This window comes from Micropterus dolomieu, linkage group LG02 (genome assembly GCF_021292245.1).
Source record: "Micropterus dolomieu isolate WLL.071019.BEF.003 ecotype Adirondacks linkage group LG02, ASM2129224v1, whole genome shotgun sequence".
Lineage (NCBI taxonomy): Eukaryota > Metazoa > Chordata > Actinopteri > Centrarchiformes > Centrarchidae > Micropterus > Micropterus dolomieu.
In genome coordinates this window covers 12546192-12572235 of record NC_060151.1, presented here as the reverse complement: position 1 = coordinate 12572235, position 26044 = coordinate 12546192, and the positions used below count along the sequence as shown (strand labels likewise).

The following is a 26044-nucleotide window of genomic DNA, read 5'->3' as shown; positions in this document are numbered from 1 at the left end:
AAGAGATAAGTTGGTGCCAGTTGAGGGCAGGTCTTGGTGAATTTTGTCTCTAATAGCTAGAATTTTATCATTAAAGAAGCTCATGAAATCGTAACTACTGAGAGCTATGGGAATACTTGGCTCAATAGAGTTGTGACTCTCTGTCAGCCTGGCTACAGTGCTGAAAAGAAACTTTGGGTTGTTCCTATTTTCCTCTATTAATGACGAGTAGTATGCTGCTCTAGCATTACGGAGGGCCTTCCTATAAGTTTTAAGACTATCATGCCAAATTAAACGAGAATTTTCCACTTTGGTGGAACGCCAATTCCTCTCAAGTTTCCGCGATATTTGCTTTAATTTGCGAGTTTCAGTATTATACCATGGAGCTAACCGTCTTTGTTTTAGTATTTTCTTTTTTAGAGGGGCTACAGAGTCGAGTGTCATTCGCAGCGAGCCTGCAGCACTATCAACAAGGTGATCGATTTGGGAGGGACTGATGTCAGTGAATGTGAGACTTGTTAAAAGTTAACGATCAATTCTCAAAACTCAAGTCAGTCTATCCTGCTGAAAAAGATATGACAGTACACAGATAGGTAAGTGACATTGCCATCATATTAGCCTCCCTTGTGCCATAAATTAGAGAAAAATTATGAAATATTTTATCGGGCGGTAAAGTTCTGCCACTGAAAAAAGACTTTGAATGTCACAACTGAGAAAACACATGGCCTAGTCTGTTAAAATGAGCTATGGACAGCCCATAAGAGCCAGTCAAGAAGACCATTATCAATCCATGCACTGAAGGCCTTGCAGTGGAGCGTACATAAAAAATAAACCAAATCCTCCCACACAACAGCTTGAGGATGATTTGTTTAGGGAAAACACGTGGCCCCGTGCAGCTGAAGGCTTCAAGCTCTTTAATAAGCAGGTTTTATACAAATGTGCAGATTAGAGGCTCAGATTAGAGGGCAGAAGAGTGACAACCGTCCCCGACATAAAGTCGCCCTCTTGTCTCAGCGTACTCTATCTGGATAGATCGTACACAGCGATGCATATCACCAGAGAGTTTACACACACGCGCGCACACTTGGAAACACTTGCCAACATGCCAGATCTCATCTAGCCACAGTCAATTTCATCTGACACAGGCGCTCTTCCTTTCCTCTAATTAGTGTTTAAATGTAAGGGGCCAGCAGTCAACTCAGGAAGACTCCCAAAGACTTCTCACACTCTCTGCGTCCAAGTGAATCACTGGATAAAAACAGCCAGAGCAGTGTGATGATGACACAAATACAGGGTGTGGAAAACACATTTTTGTGGGTTTGACTGTAAAATGTTTCTGTATGAAATAATCCATTTTATAGAGTTTATAGAGCTGATTTGGTAATCAAGACCACTCTGTTTCTTTTAAATAATGACAAAACTAGTGGGATCATTTTTGTTTTTCGTTAGTGCTCAAACAACTGACTGATTTGTTGAAAAATGTGGACAACTGTCATTTAGCGACAGTTGTCCACATACTGGCTATTAAAAGGTCCCTTCCTACATAAGTCCAGTGGATGTGACAACATCCACAGTCTTTGTTCTGTGCAAAAATACCTCCAAAATGTAGCTGAAGCCAGTCGTTTTAGTAGGAAATTCTCCAATGAAAGACTTTCCCCCTAAATTTACAATCTGCATACCGCACTGCAGAGAACTCTGCTTTGGCACTATAAACTGACTCAAAAAAATATAAATGCTACCTTTCAACAAGTAAAAACAGTCAATCACAATCAGCACAGCCACAAATGCAAACTTGTTTTTGTTCGTTTTCTGGATGAGCTGATGGATCTAGATTTGTAATATGAGCTGAGAGAGAGCATCCGCTGCTACTACACTGCACTCAACAATGGCTGAGTAAAATGTTTTACTGCCTGGTAAACAAAACAATGACCTTTGGAACCCATGATGTGTTTTTTTTTGTGTGTGTGTGTTTTGTTCCAGGATGACGACAGCGGTTCCTATTTTGTTCCCGGGCCACGCTCCATGTTTTGACTTTCATCGCTGCTCACTCCACTTATTTTTTTCACACCTCCCTTGCCCTGTCTCACTTTCGCCTACCTGCATCCTCACACATGCACTGCAAACGCACACACACACACATCAGCGTAACCATGGCAGCCTTGAGCGAGGCTCTTTGGTTTCCGGAGAAGGCGTCACTCTCTCGAACCCTCTTTTGTGTCACTTCAAAGAGGAGGCCAGACAGGCAAAGTGCGGACGTCAGTGTGACTGCTGAACCAACGCTGTGTGAGTCTTCCAAGGCTGTGTATGAGTGTGCTTGTGTGTGTGAGGGTTTTGTGTGTATATGTGTGTGTTTGTGTGTGTGTTTGTGTGTGTGTCATTGGCCAGGCCGCAGACGCTCGGGCACAGGAATGCCGGACAGGATGTAGGGAGAAAATTCCAGAAAGAGTGGAGTCAAAGTAAAAAAACACAGCCTGAGGTGGCTCTGACAGCAACATAGAGACGCTGCAAACTCCCTGAGTCCCTTGAGCCCAATTACACATACAAATACACACTCTGCTGCGTCCTCTGTCCCTTTTTTTTGAATGTAATTTTAGTTTTGTATGAGCTGTGCCTTTGTATAAAAAAGAAATTCCCAGCTGGGCTCAGTGCTTAGCATTATTCCAGAAGATTGTAAAAACGTTCAGAATGAGTTTGTTTGTTTCGACGCCACTTCCCTCTGGGTTGTGTGCCAGTGTCAATTGTACTGCCACAGCTCCATTAGGCCGTCTGTGGAGAGTATAGAGAGTAAACACAGGAACAATCGCTGTATATTCCTACGACAAACAACGTAGCCCAGCGTTGCTCAAGTGTTGTGCAAAAGCGTGAGGGTAAAGAAACAAAAAATAACATAACTCCAAAAGGATTTGCATGCTCTGGACTTTTATTGTGGGGGAAAAAAACTATTTAAGGAAGCAGCGAGTGGCTCAGCAGAGCTTCAATATTGACAACGTGACATTTGAGCTGGGTTCATACAAGGAGAGGGAGTTTACAAATAGGCAGCAAATTAATGTTGAATCTCTGAGAACATAAAAATATTAATTTGCATATGATGAACAAGCAGCCAGAGACGATGCCAGAGCAGAGCTGAAACGATAAACCAATTAAGCAATTTGTCAAAATAAGTGACAAAAACTCTCTAGCTCTAGCTTCTAAAATGTGAAGACTCTGGTTTTCATTGTCTTCTATGATATTTTACTGAATATCTTTGGGTTTTGGACTGTTGGTCAGGAAAAACACAGCATTTGAAGACGTCACCTTCAACTGTGATGGACTTACTATGGACCAAACAATTAACCATTTCATCAAGAATGATAAATGTAGAATCCATATATCAGTCGTGAAAATAATTGTTAGTTGCAGCTCTAATTTCAACTGCAAAGCAACTAGAGCAAACAAATTAGTCAATAAATTGATTAGGCCTAGATCATCTGCAACTATTTTGATAATCAATAAATCATTTAGGTTGTTCGATCAAGAAAAATCCTTAATAGGCCTATTCGTGAGTTCCAGATTTTTAAACTCTTTTGGTTTTGGATTGTTGCTCAAACAAAACAAGCGACTGGAAGATGCCACCTTGGACACTGTGACAGGCGTTCTTTTTCATAGACTGAATGATTAGTCAAAAAAATTATTACTTTACTTTGATGAAAATAATCATTGGCTGCTGTTCTAAATGCGTTAGTTGTAGAGATACCACTGTCATGTCTGCATGGTAAATATGATGCTAACAGCAGCAGCAGGCTAGCTTAGTGTAGCATAAAGACTGGAAACAGAGAAACCTTTGCCTGGGTCTGTCAAAGCCAAAGGTAACTAAATATGGCTACCAGCATCTCTAAATCTCAATTAACATGCTATGTGTTTAATCCACACAAAAAATGAAGTGTAAAAACAACCCATAGTGGTTTTACAGGGGACTATATGCTGGACTATTTTTTGGCTGGGCGCAGTGACTGCCAGTTCTCCCTGTTTAAAGCTGCTGAAGGTAGCTAACTGTAGTATCAATCTTCTCATCTTACTCTCGGAAAGAAAACATGTACGCATATATCCCAAAATGTCAAACTGTAAAAGAGCAATATTCAAACTACATAGGCTACTACAATAACCAAAATGCCAGGCAATCTCCCAACTTGACTCCTCACTTTACCATTAGGTGTCACCACCTTTTTGACCTCTCTGACCTCCCATCTTCAGGGATCATCATAAACATAGCACAGCAGCACGAACATGCTCATTTGTGGCCCCACCATTATTACATAATGTAGAAAAGCTTAAATCAGGGCTTGTTGGGCAACACTTATTATTGTTATTATTCAGTTGTGCCTCCACCAAACCATACAGATGCCAGAACTGCTTCTATCTGCCATCACATGGACAGAAAACTAGATGCACTAGATGATATGTTCACATCTCAACAGCTAGAACAACAGCGAAAAGTAAAGAGGAATAAAAATAAAAAACCACAGCAGGGTCTTCTCTCTGTGTCTTTGCTTGCTCTGCACACTGCGGCCTTTCTTCCCACCTCACTCCCACCCACAGCACTGTACACAGGAGGCAAGCTGGACACAGACAGAAAACAGCCTCGGGTGTAAACATCCTGGATGCAGCGAGGGGGCACAGATGTTCCAGTCTGGAGGCTGGTCTTCTCTTCAAGTGCTTTATAATGAATACCGGTCCTGAGTTCACAGCCGCGCGCGCACGCACACACACACACACATACACACACACACACACAACAGACGCAGCAACAAGTGGTCGCTGCAGAGTGAGAATGCACCCACAATGTTTTACAGATGAAGATCAAAGGTTGAAAAAATTCATTTTGTGGAGACACTAACTATTCCCTGCTGGCTGTTGTGGAGGGTTTAGCAATGTCAGACATTTGTTATGGTCGGTTTCTACAGCACACAACGCAAAGACAAGTGTGTCCCCTGTGTTTTTATGCTCAGCCTCCTGGCATGGCTGTGATAACACATTGGCACCACAATCAAGTTATCTGAGGGGAGAAAGTTGAGCTACAGCTTCAGATGTTTCGGTTTTTGATTTTCCCAAAGCTGAACCAGGTTGTTTGTCCTCTCACACCCACAGCAAATGTCCAGCCAGCTGACCCTGCCCACATGCTCCTGGTTGCATGTGGGTGCAGCTGCCCATGTTATCCATGTTGTACACACAGAGCACCTATTATTTCTCACAGCGCAACACACCCTCCCTGCGTTCAGTGGGTTTCATGTCATCACAGGCACTGGAGGCACGTGTGTCTTGAACTAAAGCTGCAGGAAAGGCGTGTGAAAATGACAGCTGCAGGCACTTATTGTAACTTTGACTCACCTTCTCAGAGTTGATGCTCAGTTTTTTCTCGACGTGCCGGTGGATTTCTCCGTTAGGCATACTCTCAGAGACCGGCGTGACCTCCCTAGGTGTCCCCTCTTCCTCCTCCGCCTCCGCCTCCTCCTCCTCGTCCCTCTTGGCGCGCCGCTCATCCCCGTGGTCCGTCCCGTCTAAGTCCACATTCTCCTCCGCCACCACCACCACCACCTCCTCTTCCTTCTCCTCTTCCTCCTCCTCGTCGAAGGGTATCGGGACACCCTCGGTGACATACTCCTTCAGACACTTCATGTTGTGTTTCTTCAGCAGCTGTTCCGTGTCCGGGTCCACCACTATGAGCTCCAGCAGGCCCACGGTGGCCCGTATCCGGGACACGACCTGCTGGTGGCTCTCGTTCTCCACGTCCTCCCCGTTCACGAACACAAGCCGGTCTCCTGCGCGCAGCCTTGAGGTTTCAGCCGGGCTGTCGGGCTCCACTAACCGGATGAACTGCCCCGTCTTACCTTTCTCACCATGGAGGTGGAAGCCGTAGCCGTTGTCCCCCTTCTCCAGCGTGCACAGCCGGGGGCGCAGATACTGGCTTTTGCTCGGCATGGTGGGCTTCACTCGCCTTCACACTACTGCGGCTCAACCTGTGGCTCGTTCACAGTGGAAATGCCTAGAAGACCTGCTCAGGATGCTGCTGAGGAGGAGTGTGTTTAAATAAGGGGTACTCCTTCAAAAGATAAGAGCCCAACCCCCGCCTTCTTGGGGAGATTAGTCCGTGGGTTAAACGGTGACGTTGTTTGTCCCACTCTCTAGTCCACTTTCACAGACGTGTCAAGTCCCGATTTGATCAGTAAACCCTCGCCGTGCCTCCTGCTGTCAGTCTGTCCTGTGCGCTGCGCAGAGAGAGAGAGAGAGAGGGTGCTGACCCGGGGGGCTGAACTCAGGCTGATTAGACTCAAACAGCAGTCGCTCCCCTTCAGTGTGCCACAAGAACAAAAAAAGAGAGGAGAAAAGCCACTCAGGAAGAGGGAGGTGCGTTCACGGAACAGCCCAGCTGGCTGCCTCATGCAAAGTAGGGAGGAATAAACACAATCCGAGGCTCTCCAGGGGACATAAAGCACGATGAAAACGAGAAAGCTGTTTGGATGAAGACTGTGTGTGCTGGTCAGTCCCACACAGGCACAGACAGTAAATCCCTGGATAGTAGTTTTTGAAATCTTACACATTTATTATGTTTTCATATCCAGATATTGTACAGTTCGTTTTGAATTGTTTTACTTTTCCTGTCATTTTCATTTCGTGAACGTTTCCAACTTCTCTTTCTATAAACAACGCCTGTTGCACAGTTTCAACACTGTACATAAAATTTATACTTGATACCTGAAGATATATCTCATTTTCACTGATTACTTTTTTTGTGATAGGCCTCCATTCTATCTGTTTCATTTACTGGTGTCATTTTGTACACTCATTTTTCTATAATACATGGTGTATTTATTCTCTATAAATGCTTTTATTCAGTGCTGCTGGCTGGCAGAAATTAAATATCCACCCATCCATCTAATAGCCATCTAATATTTGTACAGCTGTATAATTTGGCCAGAGGGACATAAATTACAGTGACTCTGTGGTTATTTTGTGACCTTATCACACTTAAAAGCATTTGATTTGTTTAATTCCCCTCTGTGGCATATAATCTGCCATAAAACAGAATTCCTGTCAGTAATGTGTTTTAAATATAAAGAGCATGCAAGTGTTATTATAAGGGGGGTTTGAGTCACTGTCTGGCTGCCAGAAATAACATCTAAGATGTTTTTTCCCCATTAATCCTCTAATCAAGTAAAACGTAGTTATCGCCTTCTAATATGAGATTAGATTAAATTCTACTGATTAATATGCACAAATCAGGCAGAACCCTAACTAGAGATACATTTAACAATAATGATCGGCTTCAGTCTTTTGGAGCCTGTTAACCCCTCTGGCCATTCACATATATGAGTGACACAACTATAAAAATAAAGCCTGGCTGGAAGCTGCTGAACTAAAACCTCAGGGAGGATTTGACTTTTCAGCTGAGACAGTTTCCAGACCTGATAAGAGGAGACAGGATCTCTCAGCACTCTCCATACCTGGATATTTAAAGCTAATGGAGCGTCTGCACTGATAACTGCAGTATTTTCGGGGGACTTCAGCTGTTAGTTCAGTTAAAGACAAGACGTCCAAATAATGAATTGAGTTTTTTTCACAGTGAAGGATAGAAAAAGCACAGGCTCCTTAATTTGTTTGACTCATCGGTGTGAGTGGGAGAAGGCCGTGCATTCAGGTGTAAAGCCCAGTACAGTGAAAAAAACAACATGATGCAGATGTTGGGCATCCTTTCAAAAACAGTGTACCCCTTTAAGGGCAGAGAATAAATTAAAAGACAGTGTGTGCTGAACCTGTCTGACTGGCAAAGCACACTTTTTTGTGTGCAACATAGAGAATAAACAGAGTAGCTGCTGCCACACAGTGGCTCATTAACCTCACCACATCCTGTGGCTCCCGCCTCTTTCCTCCAAAACCCCCAACACACACACACACACACAGAACACACAGACGAGACTGACTTCAATAAAACAACACCACATACATTACAAAATATACTTTTTTATATATATTATATGATAACAAAGCACTTTTTCATGGCACTTTGTGATCACCGTGACGCCTCAGAAGAGGGACAAATGTGACATCGAGCAAACATTCATAACATTGTACAAAGATGCGGTGCGCGAACAAATACAGCTTCGGTACAGTCTACACAACAACATCCATTGTTAAAAGACACACCAATGTTTGGGACCACCATGTGCATCTCTGTGTGCGATGGGTAAAGGGCAAATAGCATGCTGAGGAAACCCAAAAAGAAAAAGAATGACAATAATCTCTCTGTATGTAACCTGGTGCAACAGTGGGATGATCCTCCAGCAGTTACATGTACAGTACTTTGAATGTAATGTAAGTAAGTTTCACTGGCCCCGAATTGAATGTACAGACAAACACACAGTGGGCGAGCGCCCTCAAAACGTTGGCTTTATTCTATCTAACAGAAGTACAGATGTGAACAGACGGGATCATTTGAGCTACAATCTGACTGTGAGACTGACGTCCACTTCTCAAAAGGGATTCAGTTCAATAAAACTGAGATGAAAACAAACTAAGAGCTTCATGGCAAAAATGCTATATCCACATAACAACAGTCGCATTGATTTTCACACAAAGCTGTCGTGCATCCAGAGTCAGGCCTGCAAACTCCAGATGGATGAAAAAGTTCGGACAGTTCTGAGAACAGGGTTACCTTACTGAAGCTCAGTTTAACAGCAACACTTCAAGTTACAGCAACCAAAAACAATTTCATTTATAAACATGAGGTCAAGCAGGGTCCTACCTTAATTAAAGAGGATCTCCACCTCAGTTGTTTTGTATGCACTGTACACTCAACACATAGATTCTTGTTGGCATTTGATGTTTATATTTTATTTCCTGGCGAAACACATTATGTGTTAAATACTGCTTTTTCTGCTCAGAGTTAGCTTGTATGTGTTTGGATTTGAGTTCTATTATGTATGTTGACCCCAAGCATGGCTGTTTACTAACACTCCCCAACCGACACAAGGTCACGCCTCCCCGCACTCCTCAGGTGCATTTTCTAAATATGCTGGGAGAGAACTTCAAGATCAATTCGAGAGTGTAGTTAGTGAACTAGTTAAGTGCAATCTGTCAGCCCAAATAAAAAATGAGTTTGCAGAACAAAATTTTCTTTTTGTCCCTGCAGGTGGATATAGCATTTCAGACTCCTGACTTGTAGTTTCACTGTCACCACAATGACCACAAACATTTCTACGCATGACATAAAGGAGAGTTAAATTCACATTTCAGATAAGGGATGGCGGCCAATCCAGATTCACTTCCATTCAGTTAAAAGCCCAGTGGAGAAGACGTCTGCTTCTCAGGTTTGGTGCTGCGATTGGCTTTTGTTAAGAGGGCAGACATCTGTACCTCTCTCTCTCACTCTCTCTGCCTGCGTGTCTCTCTCTGCCTGGTGATCGGGATCAGCTACCCGAGGACACAGCAGCCAGACTTGTGCTTCTGAGACTCGACGTAGTCGTGTATCTGGAACTTGGGCTCATTGGGCTGCTGTGTCGCTCTGTGTTTCAGCTCCCTGATGGACAGAGACACACAGGAAGTTAGATGCAGAGGGGGTGGATGTGTGGGATGCAGCACAGACAGGGCGAGCAAATCAAGGAAGAAATAAAAATATAGCAAGCGAAGGAAAGAAGCTTCCCTTTGCACTGAGATTTAATCAAAATGCCTGGCATGAATCATTTAATCCAACTAGCACTTAAAATAATCACGATCTAAGAAAATCACCTACATGATTTTCTTCCACAGCGCTGGGAACAAACTGTCATTTTTAGACTAAATAACAATAACTTTTCATATTTCCTGTCATTCAGTAAGGAAGGTGTGTGCACAAGGAAGTAGGTCAAAAACAGAAATGACACAGTGAGTGTTTGAGATCTGCAGGGAGGGAACACAATCCCATTATTACGAATCAAAAGGAACTAAATTAGCTAAAAACCATTAGGGTGCATTATTTGCAGGAATCAAAGGGAGGATTGTGAGCACCGATGCCAAGTCAAAGAAAAATATAAAAATAATGAAACCCAAAGGAGAAGACCCGAGTAAAGGCTTGACTGGATGCAGGAAGCAGATTAAAAGGCAAACCCTTTATGTGGAACCTCAGTGTTTCTTACTCCTGAAGCATGACCCAAACTAATATCACTTTGGGTTTTTTTTTCTATGACAAGCAGAGAAAGGTGCACTTTTCAGCGCAGTTCCTGCAGAGGACTGTTTAAGAGAAGACACAGCCTTTGAAGCGTAGATTATTTGTCTTGGGGATCACTTGCAGATGACTCCGGAAATGAGAAAAGTACAAATAACTTCTCTGTATTATCCCCATGTGTATTTGTTTTGTTTCTCTCCGTTTGTTCTTGCTGTTCTTGCTTTTTCTCTCATTTAGGTGGGTGGTGCGGTTAGAAGAGAGGTCTACTCTACAGACATGTCACTTCTCTCCAGTGTCTTTAACCAGAACATGTCTGCTTGCCACCACAAGTATGGCAGCCTTTTGCAGGAACTACGGTTCTACTAGTTGTACATATTTGTAAATTTGTTAATTGCATTTTATTTATTTATTGCATGTTTTTTGTTTTTGTGTATGTTGTGTATGTCTTATAACTGATTTTATTTTTCATATTATGTGGACCGCTGCTACTGCAACACTGGAATTTCCCTTCGGGCATGAATAAAGTACCTACCTATCTATCTAACGTATCTCTCTCTATCTCTAAAAATAAAAACTTCACACCTGCATCCTTCCCCTCTGGTTGTACAATATATTTAACTTGCAACAAATACTTACATGCAGTGAATTATTTTATTCTAAAACTACATTAATATACTGCTGTAACACTGTCAACTTTTCTAAAAGGGTTTTCAGCAGATTTCAGAACCAGGCTGCAGGGATTTGCTCCCGTTCAGCCACAAGAGCATGACAGTGACCTTAGACAGGCACTGGTGTTGGGCCATAAGGCCTGACTCAATGTCAGTGCCAGTTCACCCAGAAGGTGTTGGATGGGACTGAGGTCATGGCTCTGTGCAGGTAAAGACCCAAAGTTAAAAAAAGTTATCTATGGGCCTCTCAGGTCTTTTGACACTAACAGGGTCTTCCCTAAGCTGTTGTCACAAAGTTGGAAGCACACTGCTCTGACAACAAATTTTCTATAATTAATATTAGGGAAAATACTGAGTTTGAAATATTAAGCATATCTGCAAAATTAGCATCTGATTATACACCTCTTAAACCTGCATTAATAAATAAAAATATCGACCACTGGAGGGCAGCGCAACAAGTTATAAACACAAAACTGACATATTATCACCTTTGTACTGTAAATTGTTATCACACTGTTGCCTATTTACACCTCCAGAAGACACAAAGGACTCTTTTGGAGTCACATGATAAATTTAACTGTTTTTCTAACTCCTGTCTCTTACTTTGACCGGTAGTGCACATAGTGAGCTTATCACAGCTCTTTCAGTCAAAATAGCTGCCTGCTGATGCCGGAAACGACTCTGATGAGAGTGAACCAAAGCTGTAAAGTTTTGGGCCGGGAAACCTAAACAAAGAGCTAAAAGAAACGCTGTATACATCTGAGAACTGCAGAGTCGGATGATGATTCTGAGCTTCTCTTTTGACATTTACACATAGTCATTTCATCCATTGCTAATACAGAAATATTGATTAGTGACTTACTTTGCTATAGCGAGAAAGGCCAGGTCCACATTGACTCCTGTTTTCGCACTGGTCTCCATAAATGGCACACCATATTCCTAAGATGGAAATACATTAGAAGAGCAAGTGGATTGTCTGCTGTTAAGAATATGACCACGTGGAGCTGTCATACATTACCTTCGCCAGCTTCTCTCCGTCCTCCATCTTCACTGCCCTCTCTGCAGCCATGTCTGACTGTAAGACAACAGAGGGAAGAGAAAACAAGTCATCATAGTGGAGGTGAAGGGTCACAGATTCACCATGCCATTAGCTACAGTGATGCACCAGTGCGTCGGCCCCGCGCTGTCCTCTTATCTGGCAGCTGAGGCCGCCAGCAAGAGCTCATTCAGACTGATGAGACGTCAAGAAACTCCACCTCTGGCAGAAGAGCAGCACTCCCGCAGACGATTGCCGCCAGTCCTGCAGCTCTCACAGCAAATGATCCGAGCTGCTGCTGTGACATTTCTGACCCTGGAGAAGGGTGAGTCCTTTCTGTGCCACCAGAGGGAGCTTAAAGATATATTAGCAACAACTGCTGGTTGCAATAAAACATTTCTCTTTTTTCATCACTAGCAGCATTGTGGAGGAAATGGTGTCATGCAAGAGAAGCTTGAAGCAAGTGATTAGCTTGTTTTGAATTTATCCTTCCCAGTCATAATTATCAAATGACATTGGGTGATGGGTAAGAAATTAATGTGTTGATGTGGACGTCTGTTAATTAACTTTATCTTCACTGCAGGGAAATTCTTTGTGTATGCACATTAAAAACATAAATCACAAGACGCAAACACAATGAAGACTACGTTTCACGTGGAAGCATCAAAAAAGCGACTTTGCATTCATGCATGTGCCACACAGCACAGGCATTTTCTGGCTTTTGGGCATTCACATGTTTGAGTGTGATAAGAGTGTGTTAAAATTGTGCTAAGGGACCATGTTGTCCTCCTGATCTTTTTTTGTAAAAGAAAAAAAGGACGCTTTGCTCACCTTGTTGCCGAGCAACATGATGACCACATCCTTCTGGGCATACTCGTGTACCTCACTCAGCCAGGCCTTTAAAAGTACAAACGACAGACCAATACAGGAGGGGAGGAGAAAGACAGAGATTGGTCTATAAACAAAACAAATACCACCACTTTAAGACTGCATGTTCCCTTTCCTCCTCAACTATACATTATTACATTGTCCAATCAATCATGGCGAGACTGAGTCATTCTTATCCTTGAACACTTTTATTGCTTTTCATTACTGAAACTGGGACTGTGTAGCGAGGCAAACGATAACATCATGTCATTTACAAAGAAGGCTATGAGAAAATGTTGGAGGCCCTCATAGTACTTTGCATGTAAATGGACAAAGTGAAGTGTTCAGCTTGAGAGGGTTTAGGTAGTGGAAATTAAGATACAGAGAGCGAGAGAGAGAGAAAGAAAGACAGAGAGATAGTGCAGGGGTAGAGACGAAGTGGGAGGGAAAAGTAATTTGAGACAGTCTTACCCTGATATTGTCAAATGACTGCTTGCTGGTGATATCATATATCAGAAGTAACGCTGTAAAAAGGAAACAGAAGAGCCGTTTGATTGCACCTTTATTGTTAGCTGCACACTGGCTTATGTAACAAACACACACGCATTATCACCTACACACACTTTCTATGCACACTAATACAAAGTACTACACATCTCAGCCAGGTTGCTCCCTTACCTACAGCACCCCTTCCCACACACAAACACACAAAGCATGAGGAAGTGAAATATAAAAAGCAAAGGTTACCCTGGGCATCTCTGTAGTAGGCGTGCGTTACGCTGCGGAATCTCTCTTGGCCAGCTGTATCCCAGATCTGCGTAACAAACCACATAATTACACACCGGCTAACGTGGGAAAACATCCTGAACAATCCTCACAGCAAATCCTCCACAGCCAACGACTAAAGCAGAAACATATCACTATACCGCTCTACAAAGCCAAAATGCAGTGGCTAAACATAAGGTCAAAAAATATTATATATAAAACTGTACTATTTCATAGAAAACATATAAAGAAAACTGCCACAATTTAGCCAAATGTAGCTAGTTCAAGCTTGCTGATGAGATAACTTAGCAAACTGCTAAACCTTAATTTACTTTTACACCCTGTGGCTGTTTCCTACAGAAGCCCTAAGCAGCCATCCATTCAAATATTTTTTTTAATAATGGGATAATTTTCTTGTGATCTCAAGATAACAAACCATAGCTGAACACAGGTTTCTTTAGGATAATTTCAGTATACTTTTAGTGTCACAGGTTAGCTCAGTTGGTAGAGCACAGGATTTGAAAAAAATTATGTGTTTGACTCCTGCATTCAACTTCTTTTTGTTTCTTCTTTTGTTTTTCATGATCCTCTTCGGCAAAGTTATTATGAAGAGAATCATGGGAATCCAATCACATATTTACCGACGGCTATTTCAAATGTTCCGAAATAGCCATCAGGAAATTTGTAATGTTATATGAATTCCCCTGAATGAGAAGAGCAGGAATTTCCTCTGCCTGGGTATGATGGGGAAATGAAAAGTCCATTGTTTGATGAATGTGGACCAATCGCTGGGATGCACACAGTCCAGCATGTAATTTATTGTGAGCATGTGAAACAGTCTCTTCATGGAGAACTTTGTTGAAGGGGATTTAAAAAAAGAAAAAAACATGGTGTTCAGTGAGGATCGAAGTCACAACTGTAAGACTATTAGTCCTGTGCTCTACCAACTAAACTAATCAGTGACACTGAAATCTGTACTGATTCACAGCATGGGTAGGCTGGCCACAATAAAAGGTCACTCGGAAATGTGCAGTTCCATCACACAGCACAATGCCACAGATGTTGCAAGTTTTGAGGGAGCGTGCAGTTGGCACGCTTACTGCAGGAATGTCCACCAGAGCTATTGCCCGTGAATTGAATGTTCATTTTTCTACAGTTTCAGAGAATTTGGTTTCCAGACCCCCCCAATACAGTGAAACTGCACATTTTCGAGTGGCCTTTTATTGTGGCCAGCCTAAGGCACACCTGTGCAATACCCATGCTGTCTGATCAGCATCTTGATACGCCACACCTGTGAGGTGGATGGCGTAGAAAAGTAACTGCCATGTTGGCTTTTGACTCTAGTAAAGTTAATTTAAATGTGGCAACTTTAAATTAATAGCATTGTATTATATAAGCAAAATTAGGCAAAATTATTTAAAAAAATTAGTGGGTGGAAAGCTGAGATAACACATTTTGTTTGCTGATACTGTGTTTCCCTCATATTCTGTTAAGTTGTTCGAAAGGGAGAGAGGAGATTTTGGGTCACAGCCTTTTCTATGGTCAATTTTATTTTGCAAAATAAATCGATTAAATCATTACAAAATGACAGTATTTCATCCTGTCAATTTGTTACACTGTTCATCCAGTCAGCCTGACAACTTTAACCCCTTTTCTCTCTAAACATCAGCTTTTCTGCAGTTAGCTACAGCTCTCTGCCTTTGTTTAGTATAGACTCATGGTGTCAGAGTCTATTTTGCAATTAATCACAGGATGTTATCATGTGCGAGGACCGTGCAAAGAATAAAAAGCTATGAATTGACTAGAGCTAGCAGAGAAATCTAATTTTGGCATCTCCCACACAGTGTTGAATGAACAGGTTATGATGACAGACAGGTATGTGCCTTAGAATAACAGCTTGCTGCTGGCACATAACCCTGCAGAGCCCCCAATATTACTACAACACCAGAGACTTTGATTGGATTGGCAATGCAAACAATGACAGTCGAGTGAATGTACTTCCTATTTGGATCTATTATTAACTATTATTTGCAAATGATTCAACATAAACTACCAGAGGAGTTCAAATCAATATATATATAGGTCAGTAGCTGCTAGGAGCACGAGATGACTTGTCAATTGGTAAGCTGAAATATAGACACAGGTGTAGAGAAAAGGTCCATGTTCTCACCTGGAGCTTGACTTTCAGGTTGTCGACATCCACCACTTTATTCTGCAGAAATGAGAAGTGCTGTGAGAGACTGACAATCCACCACATGCTTTGGAGGCTGGAGTGCTGTCAAAACTGCACACAAATGGATGACGAACATCATGGCAGACAAAAAACGCATGTGGCAAAAGAAACAAGACAACTAAAAGTGGCTTTGGATGCTGGCAGAGAAAGTAATTTGCAACGCCCACACAACAACAAGGTCCTGGGATTAGACTTAATTACACAACATTGAGAAAGACGACTGGCAGCATAACAACTGACTCCCCCGTTAATTTCCTGCAGCCCCGTGGGGGTGCCTGCTGATTTCCTGTAGAGAAAAGATTTGCCTAAAATAGTTCAGGCACCCCAGCTAAAAAAGACTAAATGTTGTGACTCGTGAATGTGTTAAAAGAGGAAAACTAGCAACAAAAAGAAAATCTTGAGAGAATTAAGAGTGAAGTGGAAATTAAAGGTTATGGTAAAATGAAGTATTTCAACATGCATGCTTCAAGATGCAACAACAGAAACGCAGGTTCTCCCACGCTCTGTTTCTTGAGGGTATTTTGGGAGTTTTAAATGTTACCATGACCTGCTAAAGCAGCAAGCCAGGTCACAACCGTATCTCAACCTTGCACAGCAAAAACCACCAAAGAGAGAGAGACAGGCTAAGTTGAAGGAAGTATGACTAGCAAATGTAGTGCAGCACTTCCTTAATCACTTCATAAGTTTTTTATCAGCAAACAGTCCCTGCCTTTCCTGCAAGAGCACACACACACATACATGCACCCAAAGAAATGCAGAAAGGGCTCCACGGTAACAAAAGACACCTCTGCGCTGTGTGCAAAGCCTGACAGATAAAGCTGCTGCCTGCTGAATCCTCTGCCTTGGCAGAAACGACATCGTTCAACCCCTACATTAGTTGCCATGGGTTTCCATCCCCCCCCCCCAATTATGACGTGAGACAAGCCTGCATGCTGAGTAACTGCTACAAGCAACTATGGCGAAAATAGACCGGCCATGTTACAAGCTGCCACAACAGCCTGCCTGCTTGCCTATCCATGCATAGAGCAAAACCTCAGCATATTGACTGTTTCTCTCACATGACTCTGTTTCTAAGCAGCTTGCCCCTTTTTTTCACAAGCGTAAGCAGGAAAACAAAAGTTAATTGCTTACATTAACAGCCATTCTTCTGAATGAATAGCGTGGCAAAGTATGAACCAGTGTCAATTCCCCTTTCAGCACATTTTATGAATGGATACTGTCTGCAGTACTTGTTGCTTTTGCATGAGTGGGGGCAAGATGAAATGTTCATGCTTCGGAATACACATGCGTCCATATAGCTCTTTCTGTCAGATATCCATTATGCTCTCTAATGTCTACACCACTATCCAAAGAAGACAATGCATCACTCTGGCTAATGCAACACAATTTCCTCCCCGCATCAACCCTACTTGACTTGCCATTAGTGTGAGTGTTTTGCCTTGATTGGAGTGAAACGGAAGGTTAAGGGGTAGACACAGGCTGCTTGTTCCAAACAGTCTATTTTCATTCTCCCAGAAGAGGAAGATATACAGTAGAAATCTGCTCCAAATTCAGCAACAGTCGGTTTCTGTGTGTGTGACTAGGTAGGGGCTTGTCTGTCAGCAGTGCGACTCCTCCAGGACCGAGCTGAGCTGCAGCCAATCTTTCCAGGAGACAGGGACGTGGGCAGGCATCTGCCAAGACATTTATGAAGCCATCCACAGCACCTCGCAGAACAAGTGGCCTGTGAACTTGACTGATTGGCGAGAGTATTTGTACATTTGGTGCTATCATCGCAGAACGATGAAGTGTTCTGCGTGTGTGCAAAAAAATAAGGTGATAATTGGACTGATAACACTCTAACAAGTGGATCCCTTGTTGCTTAGTAATTAACATTAGGTTGTTTTTCCAAAATGCAATATACTTCCTCATAAGAGCAACAGGAAGAGAACACAAAAGACAAACCATTGATGGTTCACACAGAAATAATGAATGAGTCACTCTGTGAGGGTAGGACTGTTCAACAGCATCTCACCCTAAAGTCTATTCCAACGGTGGCTATAAAGTTGCCTCCCAGAAATGCCCCATCTTTAAACCGCACCAAGACGCATGTCTTCCCCACGGATGAGTCTCCAAGCAGCATCACCTAGAGCCAAACCCACCACCAAAGAAGAGGGACAACAGGTTACTTACAGTCTAATACAAGATGGCAGGATAAGGAGTACAGTCTCTCTGAAGAGGAAATTAAAGCTGAGGGACGTGTTGCATAAATTGTTTTGCAAATGCGTGAAGAAAAATATTTCACAAGTGGGCTCATGATGTTTGAGTCATATGATGATATTGTGCAATGTCTTATTCTGGACAGCTTTCAGTTGATGTGTCAGCTACGGCACGTACAAGTACAGACAGTGTTAAGATTCACTGTTGACTGAGCTGCCACCAACATGTGACACTTGTGGCGAGGGGGGTTCAAGATGTTTGAGCCAGTTATTCTCGTCATCTGTGCATCCTTCTCCAAAACTAATCAATATGATTGCAACAACAGGACACGCAATAAGACAAACCGCCCAGCAGCGTGTGGTGTGAACCTTACATGTTATTCGCACAGTGAGTCATAGCTGCATAAACACACAGGGTACAAAATAGCAATGCAGGTAAACTTGAATTTAACTTTTGTCTGTGGTTCTTTATAAAAGCAGTTACAGGTGTGCCCGTGCAGCTTCTAGAAATATTTAATGGGAGGGTTGGTGAGGAGCAACAAGTACACCCTCTGCAAATATTTGCACCAGAAAGGGCGGACAAAGCAACCTCCAGAGATTTACAGGCTCAGAGGGACTGCTAATGGAAGCATCAGGTCGATGACTTGGTGTCCTGCTCTGTCAACAGTGAACATGGCCTGTTTAACAAGGAGGGTGCATGAAGCCAGGCTAGTCAGCTGATAGTTAATGGGTTTCCCTTAGATTATGCACAGTCTCCAGATGTGAGGAGTCAATATTCATGTTGTTTGCTGCAGGTACACCCAGTTGTTTCTGTGCCAAACCTACAGTACATGTAGACACCTGTTCCACCAGCAGCACAAAAAACACACATGACAAGACGGAGATACACACCTTGAAGGCAATATCATAATACTCGTTAATAGAAGCGCATCTCTCCAACACATATTTTGACGTTCCGTTTTTAGCCTGCTTCTCCGTCAACGATGTCTTTCTTGAGGACATCGCAATGCCAAGAAGAAGAGCGCAGGCTACAGAAAGCCGAACCACAGTTGTCTCCGAGATGTGTCCAAGAAAGACGCGCACAGTGTCTGTAAGATCTCCGCCGCTCAGTCCCGGTCTCCGCCAGCCTCCAGCCCCGCTGCTCGCATTACTGCGTGTGGCCACAAAATGATCACCGGGCGCTTCTCGGGATGAGAAAAAAAAAAATCACACCTTAAATATCGCACTGTCAAAAGACGGAAGCGACGAGCAAAACTTGAAAAACAAGCGGCGGCGGCGCTCCGGCGTCTACACAGACCAGTCAGGAAAGCGCTGATGACAAACAGGCGGAAACATTTCTCTGATTTTGCAGAGCGGAGCGGTGCATCCTGGCGTGGGCAGATGATTAACTGAGTATGTGAGGACGTCGACAGCTCCAACAACGCCGTGTTTTCTCATGAGTGAAACATCAGTCATGTCTTTCAGGCTGACATTGTCCACAAAACAAGCTGCATGGCGGGCTGACTCATCCGCCACAGGTGGTGTTCGATCATTGACAGGGTCAGAGCAGAGGGGTCACGCACCCGGAGAGGAGGAGAGAGGCTGAACTGTGAACTGTGAACTGTTTGAAGACATTTCCATGTAGGCCTACAACGTGAATTTCCTCCTAAAGATATATAAACTGTTCATCAAGATCAAAGTGTGCGTAAAAAGGGCGCATCTCTGCTCAAAACATCCCCAGAAACCCTTAAAAAACACGTTTCCTTTAAGAATATCTCAGAAAAATGCTGCAAACACCATCTTATATAATCATAAAGTAGCGCCTATCCTTTGTTATTTATATAGCTTGTTCAGCAACCCTTTATTTTTCTTTAACGACTCCACTTCACAGCAGATAAACAAATAGCCTAATTAATTATCCATCTCGTCCAGAACAGATGATCCTATCAATACCTTCAATCATAATCCCTTTTCATTTAATTAGCACGTCATACATGTCAAAAAGGGTTTCACTAAGACTTGACTCCCCCAGTCAAGTCCTGCAAATGGAGCTTTTCCTGCAGTGTTTGTCTCCCCCCAGTGTCCGAGTCAAGAGGGAGCGCGTCTCCGCTCCTTGTCTGTGGAGACAAGACTAGTGACACATGGCCAGAGATCACTTATGTTATATAACTGACATGTTATCTCTAGTTTAAAGATATGAACTCATCGCTCTGTGTCACAGGCAGCTGCAGGCAACATCTCATCCCTCTGACATGAACATAATGATACAACATCCACTTGCAGATGGAGCAGACTGAATGGTTGACTGATTTAATTCTGGAGAGTGAAAAATAAGCTCTCAGATGTAGGCTGTTAGTTGCTGCTTTTAATTAGTTATCTAGTGCATCTAACAAGAGGCAATGTGAACAGTGAAAACCTATCCCATCTAAGTGAGCCAGAACAACAAATACTCATGAAACAGCACAGGCAAACATACATTTTAACCATGTGTGCATTTAAGGCAACATACTAGTACATTTCGCGGGCGCTGTCTCACCGCTTGAGTTTAAATCCAGTAGACATATGCAGCAGAGTGATTTATTTTTCTGCAGGGTTTTTGAACCTTGAATCACACACCACCAAAAGCTCATGCTAATACGAAATGGCAAAGCCAATTTTATACTTTCTCACAGATTTCTGACTCCCCTATGCTGCCCTAATGGCATTGACACAGAGTCACCACTGAAAAGTCATACATTAAATGAACCAAATATCTGTTTGCCACCCCACCTCCCCCCAAGCCTGCCACAAAGCATAAAATCTCTTGTTTAAAACAGATTTGTTATAAACATCCAGCAGCAAACAGCCTGCCACTGTGACTCTCATTAGCAGTGCTCCCTTCGCAGTAATTCAATCAGAGCAGTGGCATCATTAACCATAGTAAGGCGCACACACGGGGTGTTCGTAATGAATGCAGTGAAGCGGCATCCCACACTGGAGAACACCACCGATTCATGCTCAGTGACACACAAACAGCAGAGAAACAGAGAAGATTTGCCTCGCTGTAACGTCACCCCTCCAGTGCAAACAGCCCATCGCAGTCACACGTTCTTCTTATCACTCGGGTGAAGCATAACGGGGTGGAGAGACAGGGAGGAGGGAGAGAAAACATGAGGGAAAGTGCGAGTAAGATGGGTGAGTGCAAAACAAATTCAGGGTGAGTGCAAAACAAATTCAGGGTGGGAGTGGAATGCGTGGAGGACAGGAAGCGTGGACTCACTGTGAAACCGATGCCGACGGTGGCAGTGAAGGACCCTGGGATGAACTTGCCCTGGTCGTACTGAACCAGCAGGGAAGTCTTACCCACTCCGCTGTCCCCCACAAGGATTGTCTGCAGAGAGAGTCACGGAGAGACATGACACAAGACCCCACTGCTGCCGCCCAAGGCCAGTATACTGTGCAGACACACAGTGCGGGTTACTGTACATGTTCATCTGTTGCTCAGCGCACAGCTCCATATCCTGTAATGCAATGTGACGGCTTAATGCCTTCAGGAGGGAATGACTGGGAATGTACTGAGGAATTGTGTGTGTGTGTGATCCTGAAAGTCATTGTACCAGAGATGGCGGCTCACAACTGAGGCTGATGTTCCACCTTTGCCCTTTCCCCTCCAAGGGGAACACTATCCACAGCTCTCTCTCTGTTTCTCCTTCAGTTTTTAACAAAAGTCACATATTCACCAGCAGTGGTGGAGAGTAGCTAAGTAACTCAAGTACTTTACTTACAGTAAGTACAATTTTGACTGAAGTATTTACATTTTATGTCACTTTTGTTTAAAAAAGTTTTCCTCCTTTGAATCATCTCACAACCCCTCAGATTTACATACTTGTGACCCAGGGTATAAAGTACAATAAAATCAGCTCCAACCTGACCGATTAAACAGTATAATAATAATAATTAATTAATTAGCTGACGCTTTTATCAAAAGCGACTTACAATTTCTATATATGTCAGAGGTACCACTCCTCTGGAGCAATTACTGATTAAGTATCTTGCTCAGGGTTGGTGATGTGTCACAGCGGGAATCGAACTCAGGTGGCGCAGCGGCCTGTATTAGCCACTGCTCTATCGCCACCCAGTAAAATGCTACTTACACACTGATACATCAGTATTAACAATCTAAGTGAAAATATATAAGTCATAATATATTTAGCTGATTACACACTCACCGGCCACTTTATTAGGTACATCTTGCTAGAACCGGGTTTGGATCCCCTTTTGCCTTCAGAACTGCCTTAATTCTGAACTGGATATTTTCTCTTTTTCAGATCATTCTCTGTAAACCCTAGAGATGGTTGTGCATGATAATCCCAGTAGATCTGCAGTTTCTGAAATCCTCAGACCAGCCCATCTGGCACCAACAACCATGCCACGTTCAAAGTCACTTAAATCCCCTTTATTCCGCATTCTGATGCTTGGTTTGAACTTCATCAAGTTGTCTTGACCACGTCTTCCTGCCTAAATCCATTGAGTTGCTGCCATGTGATTGGCTGATTAGCTATTTGTGTCAACAAGCAATTGAACAGGTGTACCTAATAAAGTGGCCGATGAGTGTACTTGTGTACTTTCACTTGTAAATAATGCAGAACTTTGAACTTGTACTGGAGCATTTTAGCTTTATTGCTTCATTTACTTAAGTGAAGGATCTGAGTACTTCCATCTCTGTTCATCAGACACAAATCAAACCTCACACACACACAAATAAAAACAATCAAGGCTGGTTTGATAACTATCAGTTCTTAATGCGGAGGGTCATGCGTCACCCCAGCAGGGATCTGCGCTGGACGTAGGCATCAATCTGCCTTGTCACCATGGTTATCAACTCATTGGAGGCTGCAGGTGCATCCAGCCTGTTGACATTTATCCCCCTCCTCCTCCAGCAGGCCAGCCCCGCTGCCTGCCTCTTATCTGCAGTCTCAATGAGCCCACATGCGGCGCAGCATTACAGCATGCAGCGCTCGCAATACGTTTAGTTTAATCACAGACATCCACAAGTTCTGCACATTCGACTTTGCTCTCCCATTAAAACATAACGCCCCAACAGTGTGAGCAGATGCACAGGATGAAAATCTGGTTTTTTAAAGTTTGCAAAGCTCTTTTTGAAGATGTAATCTTCTAAAAAGCTTAGTAAGTAACATTTTTTTATACAGCAAATACTGAGACCTTTTCAAACAAAGCGTACCGGATATAAATAACCTGCTGCTGTTTTGGTTTTGAGTTACAGGTATTGTGAGACAAGTTTTCATTCCCCCACAGTGTGAGTGGGTACAAGCACAAATTGGCCCTCACGTGTAAGTGATGCAGACCAGAGGCAAGCAGCTGTGTGGATGACTCACTGCGTGAAGGGGAAGTTGTGCTGTGTTTAGCTGGCCAGCATGAAATCAACTTATCACTATTTCATGCCTCCCTCATCAAAGTTTGATGTTGGCATGTAAACGTTCTCAGAGAAGAGAGCAGCAGCAAGGCGTTTATCTCCAGGAAGCACATGGGAGGTGTGTATGGAGTAAGGATGGAGCTGGGGGTCCCTAGTATGGATGTTGAATATGTCTCGTGGCAACACGAGATAGCTCAGAGTTGTTTGAGTTCATCACGAGCGAGCACCTGAGACGTCTCATAATGAGCCAGCTTCCAAGACTCTCGTCAATGTCCATTGAATCCAGTAGATGGTGATTTAATGTACTCATTACTCTTGGGTACAACCTGGTCGGCCAGTGGATACGTCACCACACAGCAGCTTTTACTTAAATAACAAGCATTTACAAGCATTTAATATTTAGGTACTTTTTCTAGGGATTGTTGAATGAAAAGCATATCTTGCCAAATGCATATTTTGTGCACTTAACAGACTCAGATGTTCACGTTCACACGCACCAACCCACAGATTTCTGGGTGTTTTCTTTAAAAATATAAATTTGCCCATTCAACAACTTATCATTGAAGAAAAAAGCCTGGCTTGTCTTGTGATGGAAAATTTATATTTTACTGTTTTACCTTTTATGCTGCATTATTGTAGGCCTATGTTTCACTTTGATAATTTTCTTATGTTGCAGCTGGTGAAGGTTCCCATGGGAAAGTAGCTCATTAGAGGGTTTCCTTATCTGACCGTCCTTGATAGGCCTTCATCTCAGGACAGTTGGTCCCTACTCCCTTCCTCCCTTGGATAGCTGCGTAATATAAAGTCACCTGTTTCTTCACTGGCTCTTTGTCTTACATTCTGCAGACTGTTTGCACTCTGTATGTGTTTCTGAACCTTTGCAAAGAATAGAACCCTTAAAAGACATCAGGATTGAACTCTTTATTTCGGAAGACTCACTACAGAACAAATTTCCATTACAGTCTTTAAATACGAGCAGCGCTGCGTGGATTCTCCTTCACATTAAGAATAATTATTAAACTAAAAAGCTTTGCAACAGCATTTAGTAAACCGCATAATTTCCTGAGTACTAGGTTTGTTGGGCTAATTTTGCCCATTTTAGCCAAAGTGGAGCCATCTGTATCAAGTACGCTATGAAGTTTCTGGCAGGCTGTGACTCGGCAAAACAACAAACATAACCACATATTTGATCACCAAGCAAGCAAGAGTCTGTTCTAGGTTCACACACAATGCACTACTTATTGCGCTAATATTGAACAGTAGAGTTATTTACAGCGTTGAAGCTTATACAAAGGGATGAAACCATCAAAACAGCGGCAGTGTTAAAAGCTGAGCGTTTGTTTCTCTGACTATGAAACAATTAATGTGCCAATAGCATGCAGAAGTCAGCTTTTCATGTGCTATTTTAACACAGTACTTTGATTATAACCTAGAAAACTAGTACTGAGCTCTTTCACCACCTGTGTTAGATATGATACATCCGTGTGTGTGAGTGTGTGTGTGTGTGTGTGTGTGTGTGTGTCATTTGCACATGTGGATTTGTGCTTCTATGTGAGGAAGTTTTGCTGCATGTGATCATACGCAGAGGATTAACATGATTTTAGTCATGAATACCAATGATGTGCTCTCTCCAGCTAAACGGTGTGTTGGGAAGATAACAGCACAGTGGAAATCAGCAAAGCTAATTCAGTTGAGGATTTTAATATGAAAAACAAAACTTCCTCGATTATCTCTCATCCTGCCAACCACCCACACAGATCACACAGTTGACTAAGTTATATTGTGCTGAGTCACCAGGCTATAAAACCTGGAGCAGATATATTGGTGTGTCGGATTATTATTACGGTTTATTACAGAGATGTTATATTGGATTGCATTAGATTGTACAGGTGTACCTAATAAACTGTGGTTCCCAAAAGAGCGGCTTTTGTCATTTTTAACCCTTAAAATATTTAAACTAAACAATTTGAGAAAGTAAAATCATTTTGAACAGCTGAGATAACATTTGTGATGAGGGGTCACACCAAGAAGATGCTTTGTTTTAATGGGACACAAGCAAAAAAGGTTGGGAACCAGTGGTTTACTAGCCCCAAAGTGTTCAATGTTAAATAATAAATAAGTAGTCATTCAAGTAATGCTAGTAATTACCAGCAGCTAACTGGCTAAATCTGGTAGCAGTTGTTGACTAGGAGGTAGAGTGCATGTGATGAGGCGGTGACCATCTGTCATAAAAAGTGTCCCTGACCTTAGAAAAAAAAAGTATAGATAGATATCGTCAAAAGCAGCCGAAGTAATCACCTTATGCGTCAGGTCTTCATTATAGGGGCAGATGTTGGCTGTTGGTGTCGGTCCGTCCTCTGTGTCCGTGTCCACCGCAGATGACCCGTAGGCACTGTCCGAGGAAACCACCTCCTGCCTCTGTGTTTCACACATGTCATCCATCAATTTTGTTCTATAGTTTAAACTTGTTTTGTGGTCAAAGGCAGACGAGCTCCTGCAAAATAAACTAAACGTTTAAACTTCCTCTGCTTCGGCTATATCCGTGGTTTCGTTTCCTCTGCACTTCGGTCATCACCTCCGCCCCTCCTCTCCTTCACGCCTCAGGTTTATATTCCTAAGCAAAGACGTAAAACTACCTGTGGATAAGCACGCACAACCCGGACTTAATATAAATATGAAAGCGTCCCGGTTGGAGACAAACAGTGGGTTGTAGTTTACAGTATTTATGAGGT

The 26044-nt window shown here is 42.8% G+C and overlaps 2 protein-coding genes across 5 annotated transcripts in view; both read right to left on the bottom strand.

The window, feature by feature from the left end:
* Positions 1-6308, bottom strand: part of slc9a3r1b (SLC9A3 regulator 1b) — a 29848-nt gene extending 23540 nt beyond the window's left edge. The window contains exon 1 of one of the 2 annotated variants that reach the window (XM_046030827.1): positions 5344-6308. In XM_046030827.1, coding sequence (XP_045886783.1) covers positions 5344-5934 — 591 coding nt within the window. In that variant the 5' untranslated portion in view covers positions 5935-6308. The remainder of the gene's footprint in view (positions 1-5343) is intronic. The other variant, XM_046030833.1, reaches the window with a different exon arrangement.
* Positions 6309-7954: 1646 nt separating this feature from the next.
* LOC123960138 (ras-related protein Rab-37-like) lies at positions 7955-25996 on the bottom strand. Of its 3 annotated transcripts, XM_046034704.1 has the most exons (10): positions 25611-25996; positions 21159-21269; positions 17737-17847; positions 15660-15701; positions 13472-13538; positions 13196-13248; positions 12689-12754; positions 11840-11896; positions 11684-11760; positions 7955-9529 (listed from the first exon to the last, which is right to left on the bottom strand). In XM_046034704.1, exons 1-10 carry the CDS (start codon positions 25752-25754, stop codon positions 9424-9426), a joined length of 834 nt encoding a protein of 277 aa, XP_045890660.1. In that variant the 5' UTR covers positions 25755-25996; the 3' UTR covers positions 7955-9423. The 3 variants fall into 3 exon arrangements, with proteins under 3 accessions (XP_045890660.1, XP_045890670.1, XP_045890679.1); XM_046034714.1 differs by lacking the exon at positions 17737-17847 and having other exon boundaries at positions 25611-25993; XM_046034723.1 differs by lacking the exons at positions 21159-21269; positions 25611-25996 and adding an exon at positions 18812-19381.
* Between the last annotated feature and the right edge of the window lie 48 nt (positions 25997-26044).

Coding starts and splice junctions, on each gene's coding strand:
- LOC123960138 (XM_046034704.1), bottom strand. CDS start 25,754: ATGGATGACATGTGTGAAACACAGAGGCAGGAGGTGGTTTCCTCGGAC. Junction 13,539..15,659: donor ACCTGAAAGTCAAGCTCCAG/GTGAGAACATGG, acceptor TTTGTTACGCAG/ATCTGGGATACAGCTGGCCA. Junction 11,897..12,688: donor TCATGTTGCTCGGCAACAAG/GTGAGCAAAGCG, acceptor GTTGTCTTACAG/TCAGACATGGCTGCAGAGAG.